We start from the raw sequence: 21,854 nt of genomic DNA, 5'->3' as shown, positions 1-21,854 counted from the left end.
CTGTCTGCCTGGGATGACATGCTGGACAAGCCATGCTGCTTCGTAAGGGACGGCTTGCACCTGTCACCCCTGGGCTTCCGGATTTTGGCAAAGGCTCTTGCCACCCCCATAGTGCCTTTTTTAGGCAAGGCTCAAATTCTAAACCTACCACCCTAGATCACAAAAAAGGAAAAAAACTAAGGGTAATACTGCTCAATGCCAGAAGTCTCAACCTCAAGATGCACGCACTCGAAGCCCTTCTCAGTATGGAGAACATCGATGTCTGTGCTGTGACTGAAACCTGGTTCAAGGCTCCTGAGAGCACCCCGGCACTATCAGGTTTTACCTCATATCATGCATTTCGGCCCCAAAATCCGGACAACACCAAGAAAGGAAGGGGGGTGTCCATATTCATCAAGGACACCCTCACCTCAAGGTTGGTGGCAATGCACGATACATCGGAGACCATCCAGGTGCAAGTAACCGTAGGTAAGACTGCTCTGCAGTTTGTAGCATGTTACAGGCCACCCTCTCAAACTCAGGAACCTCACACAGCTTTCCTGAAAACACTGGAGGGGATAAATGTATCCCCAAACACCATCAAACTGGGTGACTTCAACTATCCAAATATAGACTGGGATTACTACTCAAGCCCCAACACTCTAGCCCAAAGGTTCCTAGAGTTCATAAACTCAAATGCCATGGAGCAACTAGTCACCATCCCCACTAAAGGAGAAAACATACTAGATCTCATCATCACAAACATGGGGTCACAGTATTCAACACCAGAAGTATACCCATCATTGGTGAGATCAGATCATAAACTAATCTCACTGGAAGTCCACATCCCGCCTCCACCCCAGATAAAAAAGACCACAGTGAAGAACTTCTCAAAAGCCGACTTCACACTTCTAAAGACTGGTGTGGTCTCTTTCAAGGCCCCCGAGCCAGCGGAAACCATTACTCAAACCGCTGAATCACTTACAAATGCCTTCTACCAGCACCTCCAGGACTGCATGGATCAGGCAATCCCAAACAAAACAAAGACTCTTTGTACCAAAGGCAAGCGTCCAGTCTGGTGGACCCCAGCCATAAACAAGCTCTACAACAAAAGGAAGAAGCTACTACAAGATGGGGCAAAATCCGTAAAAGGGAAGACACCCTTGATCATTATAAGTAAAAAACTAAGATCGCTCATAAAATCGTCAAAGGCAAATTTTGAGAGAAAAATCGCTAAGGATTCAAAAGACAATCATAAGGCCTTTTTTAGTTATGTTAGAAACCTGGGAGGAAACTCCCAGATATGCTCAGAATTAGTTCAAAATGATGTAAAAATCACTGAACCTACAGACATTGCCAACATACTGGCTGACAGGTTCAGTGCAAATTTCTACCCCCCTCCCCCCCAAAAGGAGAGATATCTATACCAGAGGATTGTAACCCCCCAAACATTTCAAATGCTCAGGTGAGAACTGCTCTCTCCAAGGCAAAAAACACAGCATCCATGGGACCAGATGGTGTCCCCGGTTGTGTGCTCCACGAACTCAATGAGGAATTAAACCCGCAGTTAGGGCAGCTGTTTAATCTTAGCCTAACCTCAGGATACGTACCCAAGGAGTGACATATGGCAACGGTGGTCCCACTTCACAAAGGAGGTGCCTACACCGACCCCGGAAACTACCGACCCATCAGCTTGACAAGCCTGGTCTGCAAAGCTATGGAAAGGATCATAATGGAACTCATAAATAAAGACATAGGGGACTTGCAGACTTTGGATCCAACCCAGTTTGGCTTTGTCAAGAGCAGATCATGCCTTTTAAACTTGGTTGACTTTTTCAAAACAGTCACCAAGGCCATTGACGAGGGCAAGGCAGTCCACACAGCCTACCTTGACCTGGCAAAGGCTTTCGACACAATACCCCACTCAGGTATCATTGAAAAACTCACCAGCCTAAATGTAAACCCATCCGTCACAAGATGGGTTGCAAACTGGCTAAGTGACAGAACCCACAGGGTCAGAGTTGCTGGCGCCATGTCAGACTCAAAGCTTGTCACAAGTGGTGTCCCACAGTGCTCAGTCCTGGGCCCACTCTTGTTCGGCATCTACTTTTCAGAAGTACAAGCAAATACAGGAGGATTATGGCTGACAAAGTTTGCAGATGACTGCAAACTGGGCACCATAGTTGAAAACCCATCTGACACAGACATCCTTCAGAAGGGTCTCATAGAAATGGATAACTGGTGCCAGAGCCATGGCCTAAAGTTAAACGCCAAAAAATGCATAGTCATACCCTTCGGGGGAAAACAAGGTTACCCCTAGTTACCATATAGGTGGCAATCCACTAAGCACAGAAGAGGTTATCAGGGATCTGGGGACCCAGGTTGACAGTAACCTTTCGTTTGACACTCACGTTGCCAAAGTAGTTAGGAAGACCTTCTACATTGCCCACCTGATCATGAAGGGATTCACATCTAGATCAAGGGAGGTCATCGTTCCCCTGTACTCATCACTCATCAGACCAATGATTGAGTACAATGCCCCATTTGGAATGTATCTGACCCGACACCTGCAGCAATTTCAAAGGCCCCAAAAGTTCCTCACCAAAAGGATAAAGGGTCTCAAAAATATGTCTTATGCTGCCCGACTGAAGGAACTCCAGCTCTATTCAGTCACTTACCATCTGCTCAGAGGTGACCTGTGCCTGACATACAAGGCCATGTCCAACCCGGAACTAATGAACATGCTTCACCTCAAAAAATCTAAATCCATCAGAACTACAAGGACAAGAGACTTAAACCTTAACACGGCTATTAATAGGATGTGCTGGAGGGACAGATTCATCACCCAGAGACTCCCTATGCTGTGGAACAAAATCCCGGTACATGTGAGACAGAGCACCTCGCTGGCTTTGTTCAAGAGAAATCTTGACCAATGGATGGGAGATCGCAGGTGTACCCCAGGGATAACCTTAGTGTCACTGCTTGACAGAGGCACTGCAAAATAATGGGCATATTATCCTTCAAACTAAAGGGGTGGCGAAAGCCACAAAACTCTGGGCTAGGCTTATAAATGCCCTAGGGCAGATAGCCTAGTATGAACCTATGAACCTATAAGTGATGGTCATGATGTCCCTGAGGTGGATGTTAAGATGTACACTATGGTGCATCAATGAAATGAGAACATTAGAGTAGAAGCCATCATGGCCTTAATTGTAGAGATGCTCAAATTGAACAGATATGGTGGCTGGGTCATATTTGCATGTGATTCGATGAAAAAGATGCTGAAAACATGGAATAAAAAAATCGCTGTACATTTCACCCAGTATACACATGCACAGTCAAGGACACCATAGCACAAACTTTTTAAACATAATTTTTGTTCAGGAGATGTGGTAGAATTTATGCTTTATTTTTAATGGCATTTTTACATCATGTTCTATGGTTACATAGTTTGTTAAATACCTTTTTTTTCCAGAGTGACTGGTTAATTTATTTTGCATTAAAAAGCTGCCCAACAGACATTTGCACCTTCTTGGGTTGTCAGCTACACTTGTGGAAGAGGGGGGCGACATCCTGGAAGCTGCTATACAATTCCAAAACTCTTTGCTATGGCCCTGACCACAAATATCATTATAATCTAGTAAGTAAAAAATCAACTAGCAAACATATTAGACCATAAAAGGGCAGCATTTCAGAACTAAGCGACTGAAGGGAAACTTGTCTGATATGGTGTTAAAAGTGGATTATACACACTTGCTTCCTGAGAAATGCTGATGCACCCAACATTCCGATGAATAAGCAAAATGAAATATCTTGGAGCATTTAAAATGAAAGTATATGGTGCAATGAGAGGAATTTTTCATCAATATTTTGTGTTTTCCTCACTGCACAATTAAATATTATTTATTTTAAATACCTCAAAATATATGATTCTATACTCCATGTGTTCTTGCATTGATGTTCTTCATGTACTATTAAATCTAAATTTATTTTAAACATTCCAAGCTTATCTTGCCTATTAAATTGTCCACATTTCTGTTTATGTCTCATCACACAATTTTTCCTTTGGTACTTTTGCTGTACTGTTCAGTCTCGACATTTTAAAATCAGCAGCAGTGCTAAAAACAATCAATGGCACAAATTTAGATACAGGGACAGTTTGAAATGTACGTTTCATTGGTTAAACAGCTGACAGATTAACATACTTTGTTAATATTCATTCTTGAAGTATACAGTGTCCATAATTACAAGGTCTGTACCAAAACATCAAATTTTAAGAAGGGCCAAGGTAAAAATATGAGACAATTTTTTTGTTATTCTTTTGTTAAACAGTTAATCTGCACAATTACTAGCTGGCATATGTTTGTAAAAAAAAAAAAAAAACTTTTCTGTAATGATATAATATAATCAAATTTTTTTACACTAAAGTACTATAATGTCAGTTACTCTGTCTCCATGTATAAGAGCAGCCAAGGACAGTTGTAGCTGCTTTCCCATAATGCTTTGCATGAGTATGGTTTATGGTGTATTGGTCTCACATTTCAGAACTATTGAGATTTTTTGTAGTAATAACAGGTAAACACAATCCCAACATGGTAAATACATTTTGTTGTACAGTAGTATAAGGAAAGATGCTACCTGTTATTTTTGGGGGGAGGGATAAAGTTTCAGGTTAGCTATTGAACACTGCTGTTGCAAAAGAAAGATTGTTGCATCATGAATTCTACTAACTTCTTATTCTATTTTAAGTCTCTAATGGTGATTATCACAGGTTACACCTACTGGAATATGTCTAGTTCATTAGTAATGGACATCATATCACTGCCTTGCAGATGGTGAGAATATAAATCTGTTAAAACCATGTCAGTGGTACCTAAGCAGGAACCCAGGTACTGTTTAACATTGTGCTTGTAGTTATGTTAGCCATTGAAGTTATTGTGGTATCAAGTGTATGGAATTTCCTTTAGATATGAGGAAATGGAGTCAGTTTTTACCTTTACAGCATACAAAGTGTGTGTGTGTGTGTGTGTGTGTGTGTGTGTGTGTGTGTGTGTGTGTGTGTGTGTGTGTGTGTGTGTGTGTGTGTGTGTGTGTGTGTGTGTGTCTGTATGTCACTGATGTCACATAACTGGAACCCCTTCCTTATGTTCATTTATACAGCTTAGCACCTGCAGGAAATGCTTCTCGAAAACTTCAGCCAAGACACAGGACTATCCCCAGTGAAAGGACAATGGATGCTGGACCAGAAACAATATCAGCTTGTGTCTTACTGGGAGATACTAGTAAGATGTTCGGTGCAGTCTTTTAGATGGTACCTACATGACCTTGGCTTCAAGAGGGAATATGTTCTCCTGCTGTTTCATTAGTGGCTGAGTTTTCTTCTTTATGACTTGAGGAATTTTATTTAAGGAATTGTAGTGTTCCCATGGATGGCACAGTAGTGCCATGTCACAGTAAGAGTTTTACCAGTTCAATTCTCAGACAGTGTGCCTTCTGCGTGAAGTCTGCATGTCCTCCCCATGTTCATGTTGGTTTTCTCTGGGTGATCTCCTTTCCTCCTATACTCCAAAGACATGCAGTAGGTGGACTGGAGACTCTCAACTGTCTGTAGTTATGACTGCGTGTGTGTGTCTGTGTCTGTGTGTGTGTGTGTGTGTGTGTGTGTGTGTGTGTGTGTGTGTGTGTGTGTGTGTGATGGAACACAATCGGGAAAAATACTTCCATTAGTCGTCTCTGCCATGTAAACTTCACAGCTGGTAGCTGTCCATGGAGTCAGTCTAAAAGTCAGCTACAGCTTGAGAGAGTCAGAGAGTGAGATAATTCCCCATACTCTGCCATTATTGCCGGTTTTAGATTTATATGAATCCCTGAATTCAGTGTCTGGTTGTGTCAATTACCACCATAGTAGAACTGAGCTGTTTTCAGGGAAGTTAAGCTGAGAAGAGACAGAGAATGTGACTATTCCATGATCGTGCCAGCTGCCATAGCCATTTTGAGAACTGAGTGACTGCCAACCTGATTACCACACACTAAGTAAGAAGTGTGTCTGGATGCTCCATACGATGCAAGGGTAGAGAGAGATTAAACTAGTGCCAGTGCTTCTGTCCTAGGGAATGCCTGGAAGTTATTAGATCTCCATCGTTAGTGCTGGCACTGAAACAGAATTAGAAGACACAGTTTGGTAGCTCCATGAATTAAAGACACTGCTGGATGTCACAGCAATGCTCATCAGCAGAGATAGAGTCCTACCAAATGGAATCTGGATGGTAAGCTAGAAGTACTCCCACCAGCCACTACTCATCAAAGGGTCTGGAATATAAAATGCAGAAACAATAGCAGAGTTACTTTTTTGTTGTTTTTTTTTCTCAGCACAAAAATTGCCAAAAGGGCCAAACAGTTACCAGTAAATGAAAAAATGGACCCCAGAAGGTCAACAATAAAGCTTTCAGACAGCCTGATTTTACATAATTTATTCTGAGTATTCACTCCACAATAACATAGATAACGCTCAAGCTAACAGATACATTTTCGTTTTAAAACTTCATCAGATGTGGGCTGGTCTTAATACAATTCCCACCGACCGGTACCCCAGGATAGCAATCTTTCGAGATTTTCACTGCGGCATCATTCACCACCACATCAAACTCCAACCTTTCTGGACCAACCAAACCTGGAGTTTGATGTGGTGGTGAATGATGCCGCAGAGAAAATCTCATAAGATTGCTATCCTGGGGTACCGGTCTGTGGGAATTGTATTAAGACCAGCCCACATCTGATGAAGTTTTAAAACAAAAATGTATCTGTTAGATTGAGCGTTATCTATGTTATTATGGAGTGAATACTCAGAATAAATTGTGTAAAAATGGACTGTCTGAAAGCTTTATTTTGCACCTTCTGGGGTCCATTTTTTTGTTTACTTTTGTCAGCACAAGATACTTCTAAATTTTCATAACAAATCTACTCATATAATCCATCAGTCTGCCAGCTTTCATATATTGAATGGGATCTACTTCATATAATTGAATTACTATTTCATCAAATAGTAGAAAATCGAGACCACGTTGCCAAGAACTTAATTCAGCAAATTCCCAGAACATTGTATTTTCCCTCCAGGAAACTAACCATTTGACCACCAACAATTAAAATACAAGCATAAGCAAAGTAAACCCACTGAAGTTGGGGGGGGTCTGTACCTCCCACACCCCCCAACTAAATATACCAACTCCAAAATCGCACTACAGTGGAGAAAAAGGCAAAGTTCACCATGGTGACCAAGTGGTTAGTTTCCCAGAGGGAAAGTACTATGTTCCGGGAATACATTGAATTAAGTTTTCAGCAACATGGTCTCGATCTTCAGCAAGTTGACAAAATGGTAATTCGATCATATAAAGTAGATCCATTGAATGAGCTCTTATTCTGCTTCTTGAAGAACTGGACAAAGTGGAGGAGAACTTGTGAGCCTGTTGGGCTCCCCCAAAACAAATTAGGTAAGGGGATCCCAGTTGTATGTCTTAGTAATACATAGGTGGAAACTTGAAGCTTAATGCTGACTAACCAGATTGTTAGAGGTGGGTAGGACTTCTGTAGGGTTACATCACTTGTGTGAGTAAGTGATTTCCACTCACTAAGCCCTGTCTATTCCCTCCCTCAAAATGCATTGTTGGGAATATATATATCACAGGGCAAAAGTAGACTCGCAAGAAAAAAAATTCTTATCTGCACCTGTGGGAATTATGACATCTCCAACATTAGAGAAGGGACTGCAGCTCGATGCCAGTAGTCAAGATCCATAAAATATATTATGGCATTGTCAAAAAAATCATTAATGATCATGCAAGAGTTCTACACATTTTGCTAATTAATTCTGCCAGTGCGGGGTTTAATAGTGTTCAATATCCTTTAGACTGCTTTTCTATGCATTATGAACAACGATTTCCAGAAGGTCGGCAATCCTTTGCTCCCAAAGCATGGATACATTCTGCCAATGACCATCTGTCAATGATAAATACACAGACAAAAGCTTTTCTAGAACAGTTTAATATTTTCTGACTATAAACTGCAGTGATTATGTGTTTTACCACACATGCATCTCAAGATCTTGTAGAGGATTACAGTAGTTCAAATACAGTGAAAAGACAGAACAGCATTTAAAAAAGAACGTTACTATAGCGATGTCATATACAGAGCACATTTTAACAGTAATAATAGAAGCCCATGAAATTTATTCCATAAACGTTTTTCTTCTTCATATAGTGACACAAAGATTTGCATTAATAATTCCTTTGGTACTTCTTCTTGCATCTTCTTAGGCAGTTACTTCACTGGACATTAAAAGAAAAAGGAAAAAGAATTAAAAATAAGGTACATGTCAGGACCAATTCTTGTTTTCAGCTTTGTCTGTATCGCTGTATATTCCCATGTTGCTCCTCTGATGCTGACACATGACAAATGTCCACACCAGTTCTCTGCTACACATGTAAATATCTACAAGTCAGTTTTGTGATTGTTGCCATGGTAAGATGTGCCAGATAAAAGTGATACACTAGTTTGATGCAGAACCATGCTCACACTAGGACATCACATACATGACAAAGGTGCAATTTGAATGTTGATTTGTATAGAGTGCACCCAGGTGCTCTGTCTGATAGCTACTCCCAGACAAATAATCTTTCCAAGTCATCACTTAAAACCACAATAATCCTTGTGATATTTAGTCATCACTCAGCCTATGATCACTACAGTTATAAAATTTCAGTAATTTCAGATACATCCATATCCCTGGTGTCTGGATCGGCCATTGACTAGTCAATCCAAAAATTCCTCCTAAACCTAAATTTTATGGCACTGTCCTTCTCACATAACTTCAGATGTCCAACAAATGACATTATTGAATTGTTAGTTGTCATTAGGCATGATCATCTCAGTCACCTGGGAGTATCCTAATAATAGGAAATTGCTGACACTATTGCTGCTTTCTGGTTAGGGTGGTCACAAGAAGGTAACCAGTGGACAGTAGAAAAGGACTTACAATTATGTTACTTTGTGATTGGGATACATAATGGATGGAGATGGCCAGAAGACACCAGGAAGCCCTCTGCTTCACAATCAGAATGATCATGTGGGGTGAACAAACCCTTCTGACAATGACAAATGTACTCATGAGAGGTAATGAGACTTGTTTATCTTTCCTTAGCCAGTGGATTCAACTGCCAGCCTACATGTAGCCAGCACTGTTCCTGTATGCTTTTGACAGATCAGGCTATGTTATATGCAGGGTATAGTTTTCATCTGCATAGTACCTGGGATACTGTGGTCATGCACAGAGGAACGCTGATACTCTGTACATTGCAGGGCTAAATTTATCTGGTAGAAAATATGTTTTTATTGTACATCTTCAGTAAAACTAATCACAAGTGATTTCATAGCTGACACATTTGATGGTCTATATGTAGATAGTAGAGGACATGTAAATGCAACATGAACCTATTCCTTTAATATCTTTGTTACAATACCACTGACACTTGCATACTGGACTATGGTCTGATGGAGCATCCTTTGGGACGTGAAAGCGCTCAACTACTAGTATAATTAAAGTTTTATTCTTTTTTTATGCTCTGTTTTTAGACTTCTCTGCATGTTTATATATAGCCCCCCATGTGATCCTGCACTAAAATAAATTGTTGATCTTATTCTGCACTACCAGGAGACCTCCAGCAGATGGCATCTATCCAGTGGGTCAAGCAATAGACGTGGGTCAAACTTTTAGGTGTTTTTCCACCAGACCCAGCATCTATTTGTTCCCACTGATTATTCAATACATAGAAGAAGTTGTCACATGTAGTCTCAATGTTCTGCATCACAAACTAGCGTAAAGTCAATGTTTTAAAACTTGAAATGACAAACAAAAAGTAGTTTCTTAGAAGAATGTACAAATCCTAGATAGTTCTAAATATAATCAGTGAAGTGATTTTTATGTTTTACCCCAGTCATTAAAGCATAAATTAGTACCAGGATGATCCGCATACATGCATACAATGAGGAATATAATTATAAAAGTCAGTGAGTTTGCTTATATTTAAATGTATACATACCAGTCAAAATGTGAAACTCATCTGCAGAGTCACAGAAACCTAAAAATAGAAAAAAAAGCACTTAGACTTTTTTATCAGTGTACAATCATTTAGCCATATCACGTGATGGATGACACCCCATTGTCCCCACAATCATCAAACCTCCATCCCCTACCGGCCTTTTCATTATCCCAGTCCCTGGCATCCTGGTAGTAAATAATAGCCAGAAAGCCTGGCTGTCATCCAGTGGGGTTTGAGGGGGGTTTATGCTGTTACCATTGACTTGACCGAGAGGTGCAATGCCTGTTACAGAAAGTCAGTGCAGGTGCTCCGGTAAATGTGCATTCCATAATGGGCTGACAGTACTCTCTTTAACATCTATGGCAGAAGCAGTCCTTCAACGCCTTCCTTGGGTGATGACCCTGTGGCAGTACTTTGGCCTCTTCTTCCCCCCACCCCCCGGAATAAATGTGTTAGTGTGAACCTCTGCTCCTATATCCTGTACCTCCATGGCTGACTCCTTCAGTGTCCCTATCATTGGTCAAACCCCAGCTATGTAAGTCATAGTTAAAGACAAAATTTCTAGCCATAGAGTTATCCTTTTTGCCACACCTCAAAAATTCTTAACATATGTTTTTGTATTTACATGTAATTTGTAGCAATAATATGAAAACTAGTCACGCGAAGGTTCCAAAATGATACCTCAAGGCACAGATGAACTTTGGTTTGCCTTTTCATTGTTTCAGAAGCAGATTTCAGTGCAACCTACAGACTGCTTGGTCACCTCGTCTGCCATTTCCTTTACCTTTCGAATGAGCCTCAGGAAATACTTAACCAGTGGCTTGTCACCACCTCTCCTGACCAGTCAGATGTTACTTCGAGCTTTCTTAAATTCCACAACTTTATTACTCTAGAGACATTTCAGGCAGGTTGTTCCAGTGATTTGAAGCCCATTATGAAAAATAATATTTACTTTTATCCTCCCTAAGCCCTCTGCCTTGTATTCTTAAACTGTTTCTATTTTTTCTCACAAATCATTTATAAACAGTAATATCTACTAACATGTAATACATTTCCTTGAGGTGCTTATTTCCTATCATTTATCCCATCACATTTGCTTTATTCAGGACTGCACATACTAAGATTTTCTACATTTATCTTTGTTATGGCATTTTGCTGCAGACTGTATTGTTTTACTGCCCCCCCCCCCCGAACAAATTCAGTCCTGATTTCATCTTTAAAAAGATGATTTCTCCAGAACTGCACAAAATACTCAGCATGAGGTCTTAACAACTCCCTATTTTCATAAATTTTCTACTGTGACCCTTCACTCACTTCCTTACTTTGGGTCATTTGAAACAACTATCACAAGTCTCCTCCTGAGGTCTGTTTTTGTTTTGCTGTTGCCTATTTTTTGGGTCTTACTTAGCAAATGCATTACTTTACCTCTTTTATACATATCTAATTGGAAAAGCATTAGTAATTTCTTCCTCTGTTGCCAAATTGCTTCTCACTCTTTCCACACCTTTCTAACAACCCTGTTTTATAACTTTGTGCCATAAACAAAACCAAAAGCACTTCCTTCCAAACTGATTGCTATTTAAAAGGAACAGTCCCAGTACTGGCCTCAGTAATACTCAATGGTCACTCTGCTTTCACCTGTAGACTATTACATGCTAAGCCAATAGCCAGGAAGTGACCAAAGGTGAGAATCAAATCTTGCACCTCTTTGAAGTGAGCACCTTAACCATTTTGCCAACCCAAAAACTGTTTTGATTAATACTAGGCTTAACTGCCTTGAAGGGCAATTTTAAGCCTAGCCAAAAACCTGAGGTCCAAATCAATCCATGTACCTTGTGTGTATGAGGTAAATACCTTAACCATTTATACCAAATTCTCCTGTTTAATGCATAACTATGTGGGGTACCTTGTGTGTATGAGGTAAATACCTTAACCATTTATACCAAATTCACCTATTTAATGCATAACTATGTGGGGATTGTTCAACTTTGGTATAAAATGGGAAGACTTTTAAGCCAATCAGAGCATTCAATTACAATTCAGTTGTACTTATTGCCTGTTCTGTGGTTGAATCCCACCTATAATACACATTGGTGAAAGTATACAAAATAGATAAATGTGTTCTTGAATTTTTGAGGGAAGTTACGACAATAGTTACTAGTTCAGTAGCTGAACACCTCCTGACGTGGGGGCTCTACCACCACACCCCTGGAAATAAAATGATTGACTGTAATATAATTCAACCACTTTAATCATTGAATTTTATATATATATATATATATATATATATATATATATATATATATTGTATGTGTGTGTTGATTTTCAGATGAATCTTTTGATGTAGCCTCTCAGCCCTTTCATACTACCTCCCTGTCAATTTCCTACAACTATTCTAAAGCAGTATTCCATTTTGTCCAAGTCTGCCCTCCTAATATCCAAAACACACACCACTAACTGCTGACTGTTGTAGTTAAGCTAATGGAGAACCAGATTGTTTAGTGATTGCTGATCCACAAATGGTTATCCTCTTCTGCATGAGAGTCTGTCTCCTTCTTTCTTATTTAAGAACTTAACATCCAAGACTTCTCTTTTTTGATTGCCTTCTAGTGCCAGCTGTCTCAATTCTTACAGTTGCAATGTGCGAAGTATAATCCTGCTCTTACTAATAGCTAAGGCCGTTTGTGCATGGAAGTGACAATCTTTAACACAAATAGTGTAATGCTTTTAGGCACTAAAAATCTAGACATAGTACATGCACTAGCAGGTGTGGAACTTATCAAGGCATCAGCCATCACATAATGCACTGATAATCACACCACAGTGAAAGTACTGCTGTTCTTAAAGCAACAGCATTCAACAAAACAAAGAAAGGCAATGTTTTTCTCTGGAGGCCCAGTAATAAATTTAATCAACACTGAGATCACCACAGGTCAAGAAAAATGTAACTTTGTTTCTCAGTCTCAGAGCTGTGACTACATTCAGGCAAAGAAGTTCTTTCAGAGCCATTCAGTGTCCGGTTCACAGACATGCTGTAATCAGCTGTAAAACTGCACATGGAATGGACAACTTCATCATCAACCCCCCCCCACCTTTTCTACATGGGATTAGGGAGTTGTGTCAGCTGTCTCCATCTCTCGCTATTCAATGTCACTCTCCTACTTTCTTCGATACTTATGCCTGTCACAGGTCTTCTTGCACACAGTCCATCCACCTCTTTACTGAATGGCCTTGTTTTCTCTTGCCTTCTTCCTGTCTGCCCCAAATCATCTTCACCAGATTGGCTTCTGCTTTTCTGAATATGTTGCTGAACCACCATAATCTTTTTTCTTTAACCTTTTGTCTAACTGGAGCTACTTTAACTTCTGCTCTGACGTCCTCATTTCCATGTCTGTCCCACAGTGTGCATCCTAACACACATCTCAGGCACTTCATCTTCATCACCACTAGCTTCATCAACTGCTTTGTCTTTACTGCCCAGGTTTCCTTACCATAGTGTAGTAACAGTTGCACCACTGTTTTGTACACCTTACTTTTCAGCTTCATATAAGACTGACAAAAAACACACAGCATGGACATCACCTTTATTTTTATTTAATTTATTTGACATTTGTTGACCATGAATTTCCGACTGGGCTAAAGACATTTTTTCATCGGTGACCTGGGGAGAAAAGTTCCACAAAAGCATACAAAAACGTTAAAAAAAATAATGTTCAATGACAGCAGTACAGACGATATAGAGTGTAGTACCCGTTAGTTGCATAATGTTGTTCTGGTGAGAACATACAGTGCCTAAGAAGAGCACAATGACAAACTATATACAAGTTACGTTCATAATTGGTCAAAGAGACAATATCAAGATCTGAAGATCAGTAAGATTTAATACTCAACACTCACTTTAGGAGTGGAAGTGCAAAAACACAGCAGAGCAATGCATCCTGTCACCATGGAAACACATTTGGATATTGGCCTGTATTAGGAGGAAGCCAACCACAGGATAGAAGAAAGGCTGGTTCATCATACACTGACCTGAAGTTTTGCATACAGTGTGTAAGATATTCTTTTGGAAAGAAAGAAAGAAAAAAAAAACACATGAACATACTTTGCAGACCCTGCAGAATTATGGTTAAGATAATGCAGGACATGATGTACAAATCTAGACTAACTGAACTTTTGTTGTACTTGTTGAAGATCAAAAGTAAAACATGACTAAAAAGCTAAAAAAATAAAAAAAAGAAGTAAGTCATGACTGAGGCCTTCACTTATCTTGATGATATAGTTTAGAACTTTGTTCTGCAAAATATTTTGATATTTCTTTCAGCTGCTTTCATTGTGAGTTAGATAGCACCAGCTTCAGCTACTTACGTTCAAGCTGCTTTGCTATGGTTGCCTGTTTGCTGATCAGCTTTGAAAGATCCCCAATTTAAGTATATTTTCAACTTTTTTTCCTTACCAACAAACTGCCATATTTATATTGTGCATATTGTTAACCAAATATCAGCTCAGAAAAGAATGTGCAATGTATGAGCTTCATGAAGGTTTGATTAACACTCTTTTATACCAGTCCTGTTCTGTGCTTTGTTTTGTTTTCAGCCATATATTTCCATTGTTTGTAATAGCTACACATGTACGGACTGATGAGTTTAGCTGGGAATAGATCAATATCTGAGGGGAATGATATGCAATACTGGATTTTTTTTTTTTTTTTTGGCCAGGCTTATATACTATATTTCTAAATTCTCTTGTACGTAATTTCTTCCTCAGGTATCCCGTGCCGAAAATTAACAATACAAAAGAATTATAAAGCTTTCCTAAACTTATGACCATTCCTTTTTATTATCAAACTTTGCTTAGTTCTATTTGATATTTAATTATAGCATGCTATACAAGCATTTTAGTCATTCATAACAATAAATATTTTATCAGGATACTAGTTATTTCTCATTTTACATGTAGCAGTATTAATTTGTAAGGCAAACAGTCTAAATACATATAATCCCTTTTTTAAATGTCTGTCACTATAGGTTTACTTCAGTTTCTCATGCAATAACTAGTTGACTAGAAAGGAAGGCCTTCATGATTTTATATTATTAACACTAGATATTACAAGAAAATTTCCCGGTGGTGCAGTGGTAGCGTTGTTGCCTCACAGCAAGAGGTTCTTTCGTTCGATTTTTGGCTGGAGTGCGGGGAGGGCCTTCTGTGTGGAGTCTGCATGTCCTCCCCACGGTTGGGTGGGCGTTCGAAAGACATGCTTAAATGGGCGTGCCTTCGTTGCAGGTTGGACATCGAGCTGGCACCTTGGCGTTCGTAAAAATCTACTGCCAATCATTAGCGGACCGGAGTTCCGCTGTGGCGACCCCTAACCGGGAAAAGCCGAAAGACAACAACACTAGATATTACAAGGAGGAACATAATCTTTCTATAATGCATTAAAGTTCATTACAGCCTATTTACACAATGTGTCTTCTGGAGGGGTCCCTATTGAAAGTCTTAGGAGTATAACTGTGATCCTCAGAACTGTGGAATTACAAGTGTGACTGGGGTTGTGGTATCTCAGAGTAGGGGGCATAGAAGTGGGACTGTGGTATCTCAGAGTGGGGAGTATAAGGTAAGGATGGGGTTGTGGTATCAGAGTTGAACGGCACAAAGTAAAGGTGGGGTTGTGGTATCTCAGAGTATGGGGGTGTACAGTAATGGGGGGACTGTGGTATCTCAGACCTGGGGGTGCACATTTAGGGTGATGGTTGTGGTATCACAGAGTAAGGGGTTATACAGCAATAGTGAGGTTAGGGTATCTCAAGAGTAGGGGATATAGAATAAGGGTGAGTTTGTGCTATCTCTGAGTAGGGGTACACATTAAGGTTGCATTATCTCAGTGTGGGGAGTATGCAGTAAGGATGGGAGCTGTGATATCTCAGAGTGGAGGGTATATAATAAGGGCGGGAGGGTGGCATGTCAGAGTAGGAGAGTATACACTAAGGGATGTCGGGGATGCAGGGAGGGCAGCAATCCCCTGAACAAATACTTGAAAGTTGGGCAGTGAGTTTCATAATTTGCTATTTTTGTATATGACTCACATCAGGACTCGCACTACTGAGTCTCATCTTTCTGAAATAGACTCGTTACGGAGCGCAGTGAAGTCCTCTGTATCCTTAAAATCAGCCATTTCCCATTACTTTTTTAAAAGCACCTACTATCATTCCTGCTCTTCAGTTTTCTAATATTGGACTGCCCTTGCTATGTATCTTGTCTGCCTACTTTTCACTATGAGGGTGAGAAAGCTGCCAAGAAATGTGCAGGTCTCACTGTGCAAATTATACATCTGGGACGTAAAAGTTAGATAACAAGCACTAAGCCTCCATTCTTACGTTATTTCATGTCCTTAGAGTCCTGAAATTATTTCAGGCTTTTAAGTAGTAGTTTTCTATCTGTGTATATTTCTTACTCTACATAGTTGTTTTTCTTCATTTTCTATTACTAGTCTTTAACTGTTACTTTTATATCTCACTTACTTATTTCTGTAACTCTGAGACTTAAAGTAGGTACCAAAAAATGTGCTTTCACAATTGTGTTTTTCTTTCCAATTGTTATAATCTCGTAACTAATTCAGACTATCAAGCATAAATATTTTGGTTTATTGCTTAGACTACAGTTATTACTGTCCCTTCCTGCTTCTAGTTTTTAACATATTTGTGTATCTTTCAAATATAAAACTTGGATATGAAAATCTGTGTCTCTACAATACTGTCTTTTGCTTGACTTGTATAATCTTATGGACTTTTTAGCATCAGTTTTCTAAATAAATACATCTCTTAGTCTGCACAGCTATTTTTGCCACTTTTTGCTAGTAGTGTTTAACTCTTACTTATATATTTCTGGTTGCTTATCTCATTCTGCTCTTTAAAGTCACTTTTCCTCAGCATGTCTTATTCTGTTCATTAAAGTCACTTTTCCCTGACATTAGTAGCCTTTCCATTATACTAGACTGATTAATTCATATAGCATGCAATTGTTTCATTTTTCCCACTGACCTTCCTTTTATGCATACAGTTGCTTGATGGAAGAAGGGAACAATAAGCCTACCTAGTTTGTCCTTTACGTTCACTGAACGTTATACCTACCCCTATTCCTGTATCCCTCCTTATACTCTTCTCCATCTAACCTAGCCTTTGCTCTTTTAAACACCTGTGTGGGTTCTCTTTCTCTGTCGCTCTTCTTCCCATTCTGGCACTCCTTCCATGGTGTACAACCTCCTGTGTGAAGCAGTACTTCTATAGCTTCAGGGAGTATAGTTCCTGCAATCTGCTGTCTATGCCCTTTCCTTCACACTCGGTCCTTTCTATTCTCAGTGACCCCTTCACATCGTTTTGACATGATGTTATGCTCCCCCTCCCAGTTTTTTCTGTTCTCTTGAGCAGAGTCCTTGGGATACCTCCTCCTACATTCTGTAGGAAATATGATGTTATGCCATTTCGAGTGTGTGTGTGTGTGTGTGTGTGTGTGTGTGTGTGTGTGTGTGTGTGTGTGTGTGTGTGTGTGTGTGTGTGTATCAAACCATAGTAGAAATGTCACTCTAGCATTCAGCTTGCAGATTCTTTGTTTCAAGCTACTGATCTTTAGAATTAGTTCAGTTGTTGACTATGTGACTATGTCCATTACATTCAACAAGGCATCAGGTGTACTCTTATCCAAAGAGAGAGGTTGTCCCTGGTTAATGCTTTAGCACACAGTATGTTTGGCATCACAATATCATTATCATATAATCACTATTATATTATATTATATTATATTATATTATATTATATTATATTATCACAGTATCATTCTATGGATGGGAAGCAGAAAATTTATCCCACCACCCCTATACTACTAATGGGCAGAGGCAGCTTCTAAATGCTTTATCTTATGCATGGGGCCCCTCAAATTATCTATGGTATGATCCCAGTTATTGCCATTAGGGTTAATATATAATTATTGCCCATGGGATGAGCGAGGCCAATCTATAATCAAATGGGATAGGTTATTTTGAGCCCAAAAAGGGAAAATGGCTAGGCTTAAAATGGCCTGTAAGGACAGCTAGCCTAGTACTTAGCTATGAACCTATATCAACCTAGCCATAGCTAGCGGCATGCTTTTATGCAAATGTGATATAACGTTGCTGTGTTCTGTCCATCTCACATAGAAAACATGCAAAGCATGAGACGTTACCTGTAATTTTATTTGTTGTGGTTCCATATAGCAAACATTTACACAACTGTGCTGCGTGTACCTAAACTAAATGGCTACCTCCAGAAACTACTTTATATTCTGCTTTGACTTTAGATTTAGGCTGTAGGTGGCAGGTTGAGTATTTGATTAACAAAGTTCTAATGGAAAGCAAGCAGGAGACGGTCTAAGAAAGGTGTATGTAACCCTGATAAAGTATCCACTTATTTGAAGGCATGGTGACATTTATCTAAATACTAAGGGTGTATGTAACCCTGATAAAGTATCCGCTTATTTGAAGGCATGGTGACAGTTACCTAAATACTAAGGGTGTACGTAACCCTGATAAAGTAGCCGCTTATTTGAAGGTATGGTGACAATTATCTAAATACTAAGTGTGTATGTAACCCTGATAAAGTATCTGCTTATTTGAAGGCATGGTGACAATTATCTAAATACTAAGGGTGTATGTAACCCTGATAAAGTAGCCGCTTATTTGAAGGCATGGTGACAATTATCTAAATACTAAGGGTGTATGTAACCCTCATAAAGTATCTGCTTATCTGAAGGCATGGTGACAATTATCTAAATACTAAGGGTGTATGTAACCCTGATAAAGTATCCGCTTATTTGAAGGCATGGTGACAATTATCTAAATTCTAAGGGTGTATGTAACCCTGATAAAGTATCCGCTTATTTGAAGGCATGGTGACAATTATCTAAATACTAAGACATTACAACTTTATCTACTGCACTTTGAATTCCATTACCACTTCCTTCCATGAGTTTCTGCCCTTTATATCACACACATTGTACTTTGTACTACTCAAGCACAATGACTTGTCCTCAGCTAAGCACCTTCTTTTAAGGTTTACATGATGCAGTAATTAAGAATTACAGCAAATAAGAGAGGAAAAATCACTAACAGTTGAAGGCAGACTGGAATTGTACTCCTGTTTAGGAGAGCAGATTAACCAGATTTATATAATGGAAGCAAGTCAGTCAATAAGGAAAATATATAACCAAGAAAGAAGGCTGTGGGAACAGTTTCAGGCAGCTGTATTTACGTCATGAGAAAATCACAGGTCCCTGCAACAGAAAACCTGCCCTCCCCTTCCTCACTGAGACAGGAAATGTGACCATTATCCATTAATTCTTACCTCATCACAGACTCCTCAGAAGACATGTTGGCAGTTTGGTCCTCTTCATGCAGGTTTTAGTCAAGGCCACAGCCTATGTTCCAAAGAAGATGGATAAACTTGCATCACATTTGACTGAATATTTTCTATGTGACTTGGAAGCTTTCACAGACTACATCTCATAGCAATAAGCAAAGCTGACTAAACTAAGATGAATGTGCCTGCTTTGGCTACTACTTAATTGAAAATAGTTATCACGGCAGCTAACTGTGGAAGTCAAAAGTGGGCGGAAGATGTTTGCTTGCATGGAGGTGGGTGTGAGGATGACATCACTATGACAGCAGCTATTGGTTTTAGAAGTAACAAGTTTCCTATGTTTGCTTCAAGGGTGGATGTTGCAGTGGAGAGAAGACACCAACAGATTGCTAAGTTAACACATTGCCAAATGATCCTCAAGTCAAAATATTTGTTTGGAACATGGGAAAGGGGCAGTACATTTATTTATAATATTCCAGTTTCATTTGATTACTTTATGTTATTTTTAGCCAACTGGTGCTTTTAGTCTTGCTTTTACAGTGTGCAGCAAGCATGTGAATCTTTTCTTAACCTGTAACAGAAATGTCTTTTTTTCAGGGAGGGGGCATTTCTTTTACTGCATGATCCTTGGCAACTGTCAGACCTCACCTCTATCTCCACCCATTTGACCTGCTCTTTCCTGACAGGGCTAAAGCCCAGGTTCATACTAGGCTATCTGCCCTAGGGCATTTCTAAGCCTAGCCAGAGTGTGTTTGGCTTTCGCCACCCATTTTAAATTAATTTTGCTATGCCCTTTTTCGAGGTTAGTATACTGTGCCTCTGTCTAACAGTGACACAGAAGTGATACCCGGGGTAAACCTACGATCTCCCATCCATTCATCAAGATTCCTCTTGAAGAGAGTCAATGAGGGACTCTGCCTAACCTGGACTGGGATTTTATTCCAGAGTGAAGGGAACCTCTGCGTTATGAATCTGTCCCTCCAGCATGTCCTATTTATTTCAGTGCTGAGGTTCAAGTCTCTCGAGCGCGTAGCTCGATGGGATTTGGATTTTCTGAGGTGCAGCATGTCCGTTAATTCCGGGTTGGACATGGCTTTATACGTCAGGCACAGATCGCCTCTGAGCAGGTGGTATGCCACTGAGTAGAGCTGGAGTTTCTTTAACCGGGCAGCATATAGGTATGAGCCCGATGATCCTCTTGGTGAGGTACTTTTGGGGTCTTTCCAGTTGCTGCAGGTGTCTGGTAAGTTACATCCCAAAAGGGGCATTGTACTCAATTATGGGCCTGATGAGGGATGACTAAGAGGCACGATGACCTCCTCTGATCTAGATGTGAATGCCTTCATGATTAGGTGGGCTATATAAAATGTTTTTCTAACCACTTTGGCCACGTGGTTGTCAAATGAGAGATTGCTATCAACTTGGGTCCCCAGATCCCTAATTACTTCTTCTGTACTTAATGGATAACCACCTATGTGGTAATTTGTGGGCACATTGTTTTTGCCAAAGGGGATGACTATACACTTTTTGGCGTTTAGCTTGAAGCCATGGCTCTGGCACCAGTTGTCTGTTTCTATGAGGCCCTTTTGGAGGATGCTTGTGTCGGCTGGAGAGTCGATTATGGCACTCAGTTTGCAGTCATCTGCGAACTAAGTCAGCCACAGTCCTTCCATGTTGGTGTGTACCTCTGAGAAATATATACTGAACAAGAGAGGTCCCAGGACTGAGCCTTGGGGGATGCCACTTGTAACTGGTTTGGAGTCTGACATGGCTCCAGCAATTCTAACCATGTGGGTTCTGTCCTTGAGCCAGTTTGCAACCCATCTAGTGACATAGGGGTTTATATTTAAGCTGGTGAGCTTATCTATAATGCACAAGTGGGGTATTGTATCAAAGGCTTTTGCGAGGTCCAGGTAGGCTGTGTGGACTACCTTCCCCTCGTCAATGGCCTTGGTGACTGTTTCAAAGAAATCAACCAGGTTTAAGAGGCAGGATCTGCCCTTAAAGTCAAACTGGGTAGGATCCAGTGTCTGTAGGTCCCCAATATCTTTATTTATGAGGTCCATGATGATCCTTTCCATAGCTTTGCAGACCAAGCTAGTCAGGCTTATGGGGCGATAGTTTCCAGGATCCGTTGAGGCACCACCTTTGTGGAGAGGGACCACTGTTGCTGTACGCCACTCTTTGGGTGCATATCCTGTAGTAAGGCTGAGATTGAACAGTAGTTTTATGTTTGGGTTTAGCTCTTCTTGGAGTTCATGTAGGACGCAGCCCGAGACACCGTCTGGTCCCATTGATGCTGTGTTCTTTGCTTTGGAGAGGGCAGCTCTTACCTGAGCATCTGAGAGGGGGCAGCACTCTGCTGGGATAAATATTTGTCCTTTTGGTGGGGAGGGGGGGG

At 40.2% G+C, this 21,854-nt stretch overlaps 1 protein-coding gene across 1 annotated transcript in view; it reads right to left on the bottom strand.

Annotated features, from left to right (window-relative positions):
- Positions 1 to 8,000: 8,000 nt before the first annotated feature.
- Positions 8,001 to 21,854, bottom strand: part of C8G (complement C8 gamma chain) — a 161,802-nt gene continuing 147,948 nt past the window's right edge. Inside the window, exons 6-7 of the mRNA XM_044066653.1 lie at positions 10,071 to 10,109; positions 8,001 to 8,300 (exon numbers count right to left, since the gene is read on the bottom strand). Coding sequence (XP_043922588.1) covers positions 8,293 to 8,300; positions 10,071 to 10,109 — 47 coding nt within the window. The 3' untranslated portion in view covers positions 8,001 to 8,292. The remainder of the gene's footprint in view (positions 8,301 to 10,070; positions 10,110 to 21,854) is intronic.

The sequence above is a fragment of the Protopterus annectens genome, chromosome 3.part1, assembly GCF_019279795.1.
Source record: "Protopterus annectens isolate FY-2018-M chromosome 3.part1, PAN1.0, whole genome shotgun sequence".
Classification (NCBI taxonomy): Eukaryota; Metazoa; Chordata; order Ceratodontiformes; family Protopteridae; genus Protopterus; species Protopterus annectens.
Note: the sequence above shows the minus strand (reverse complement) of the source record. Positions and strands in the feature narration are given on the sequence as shown.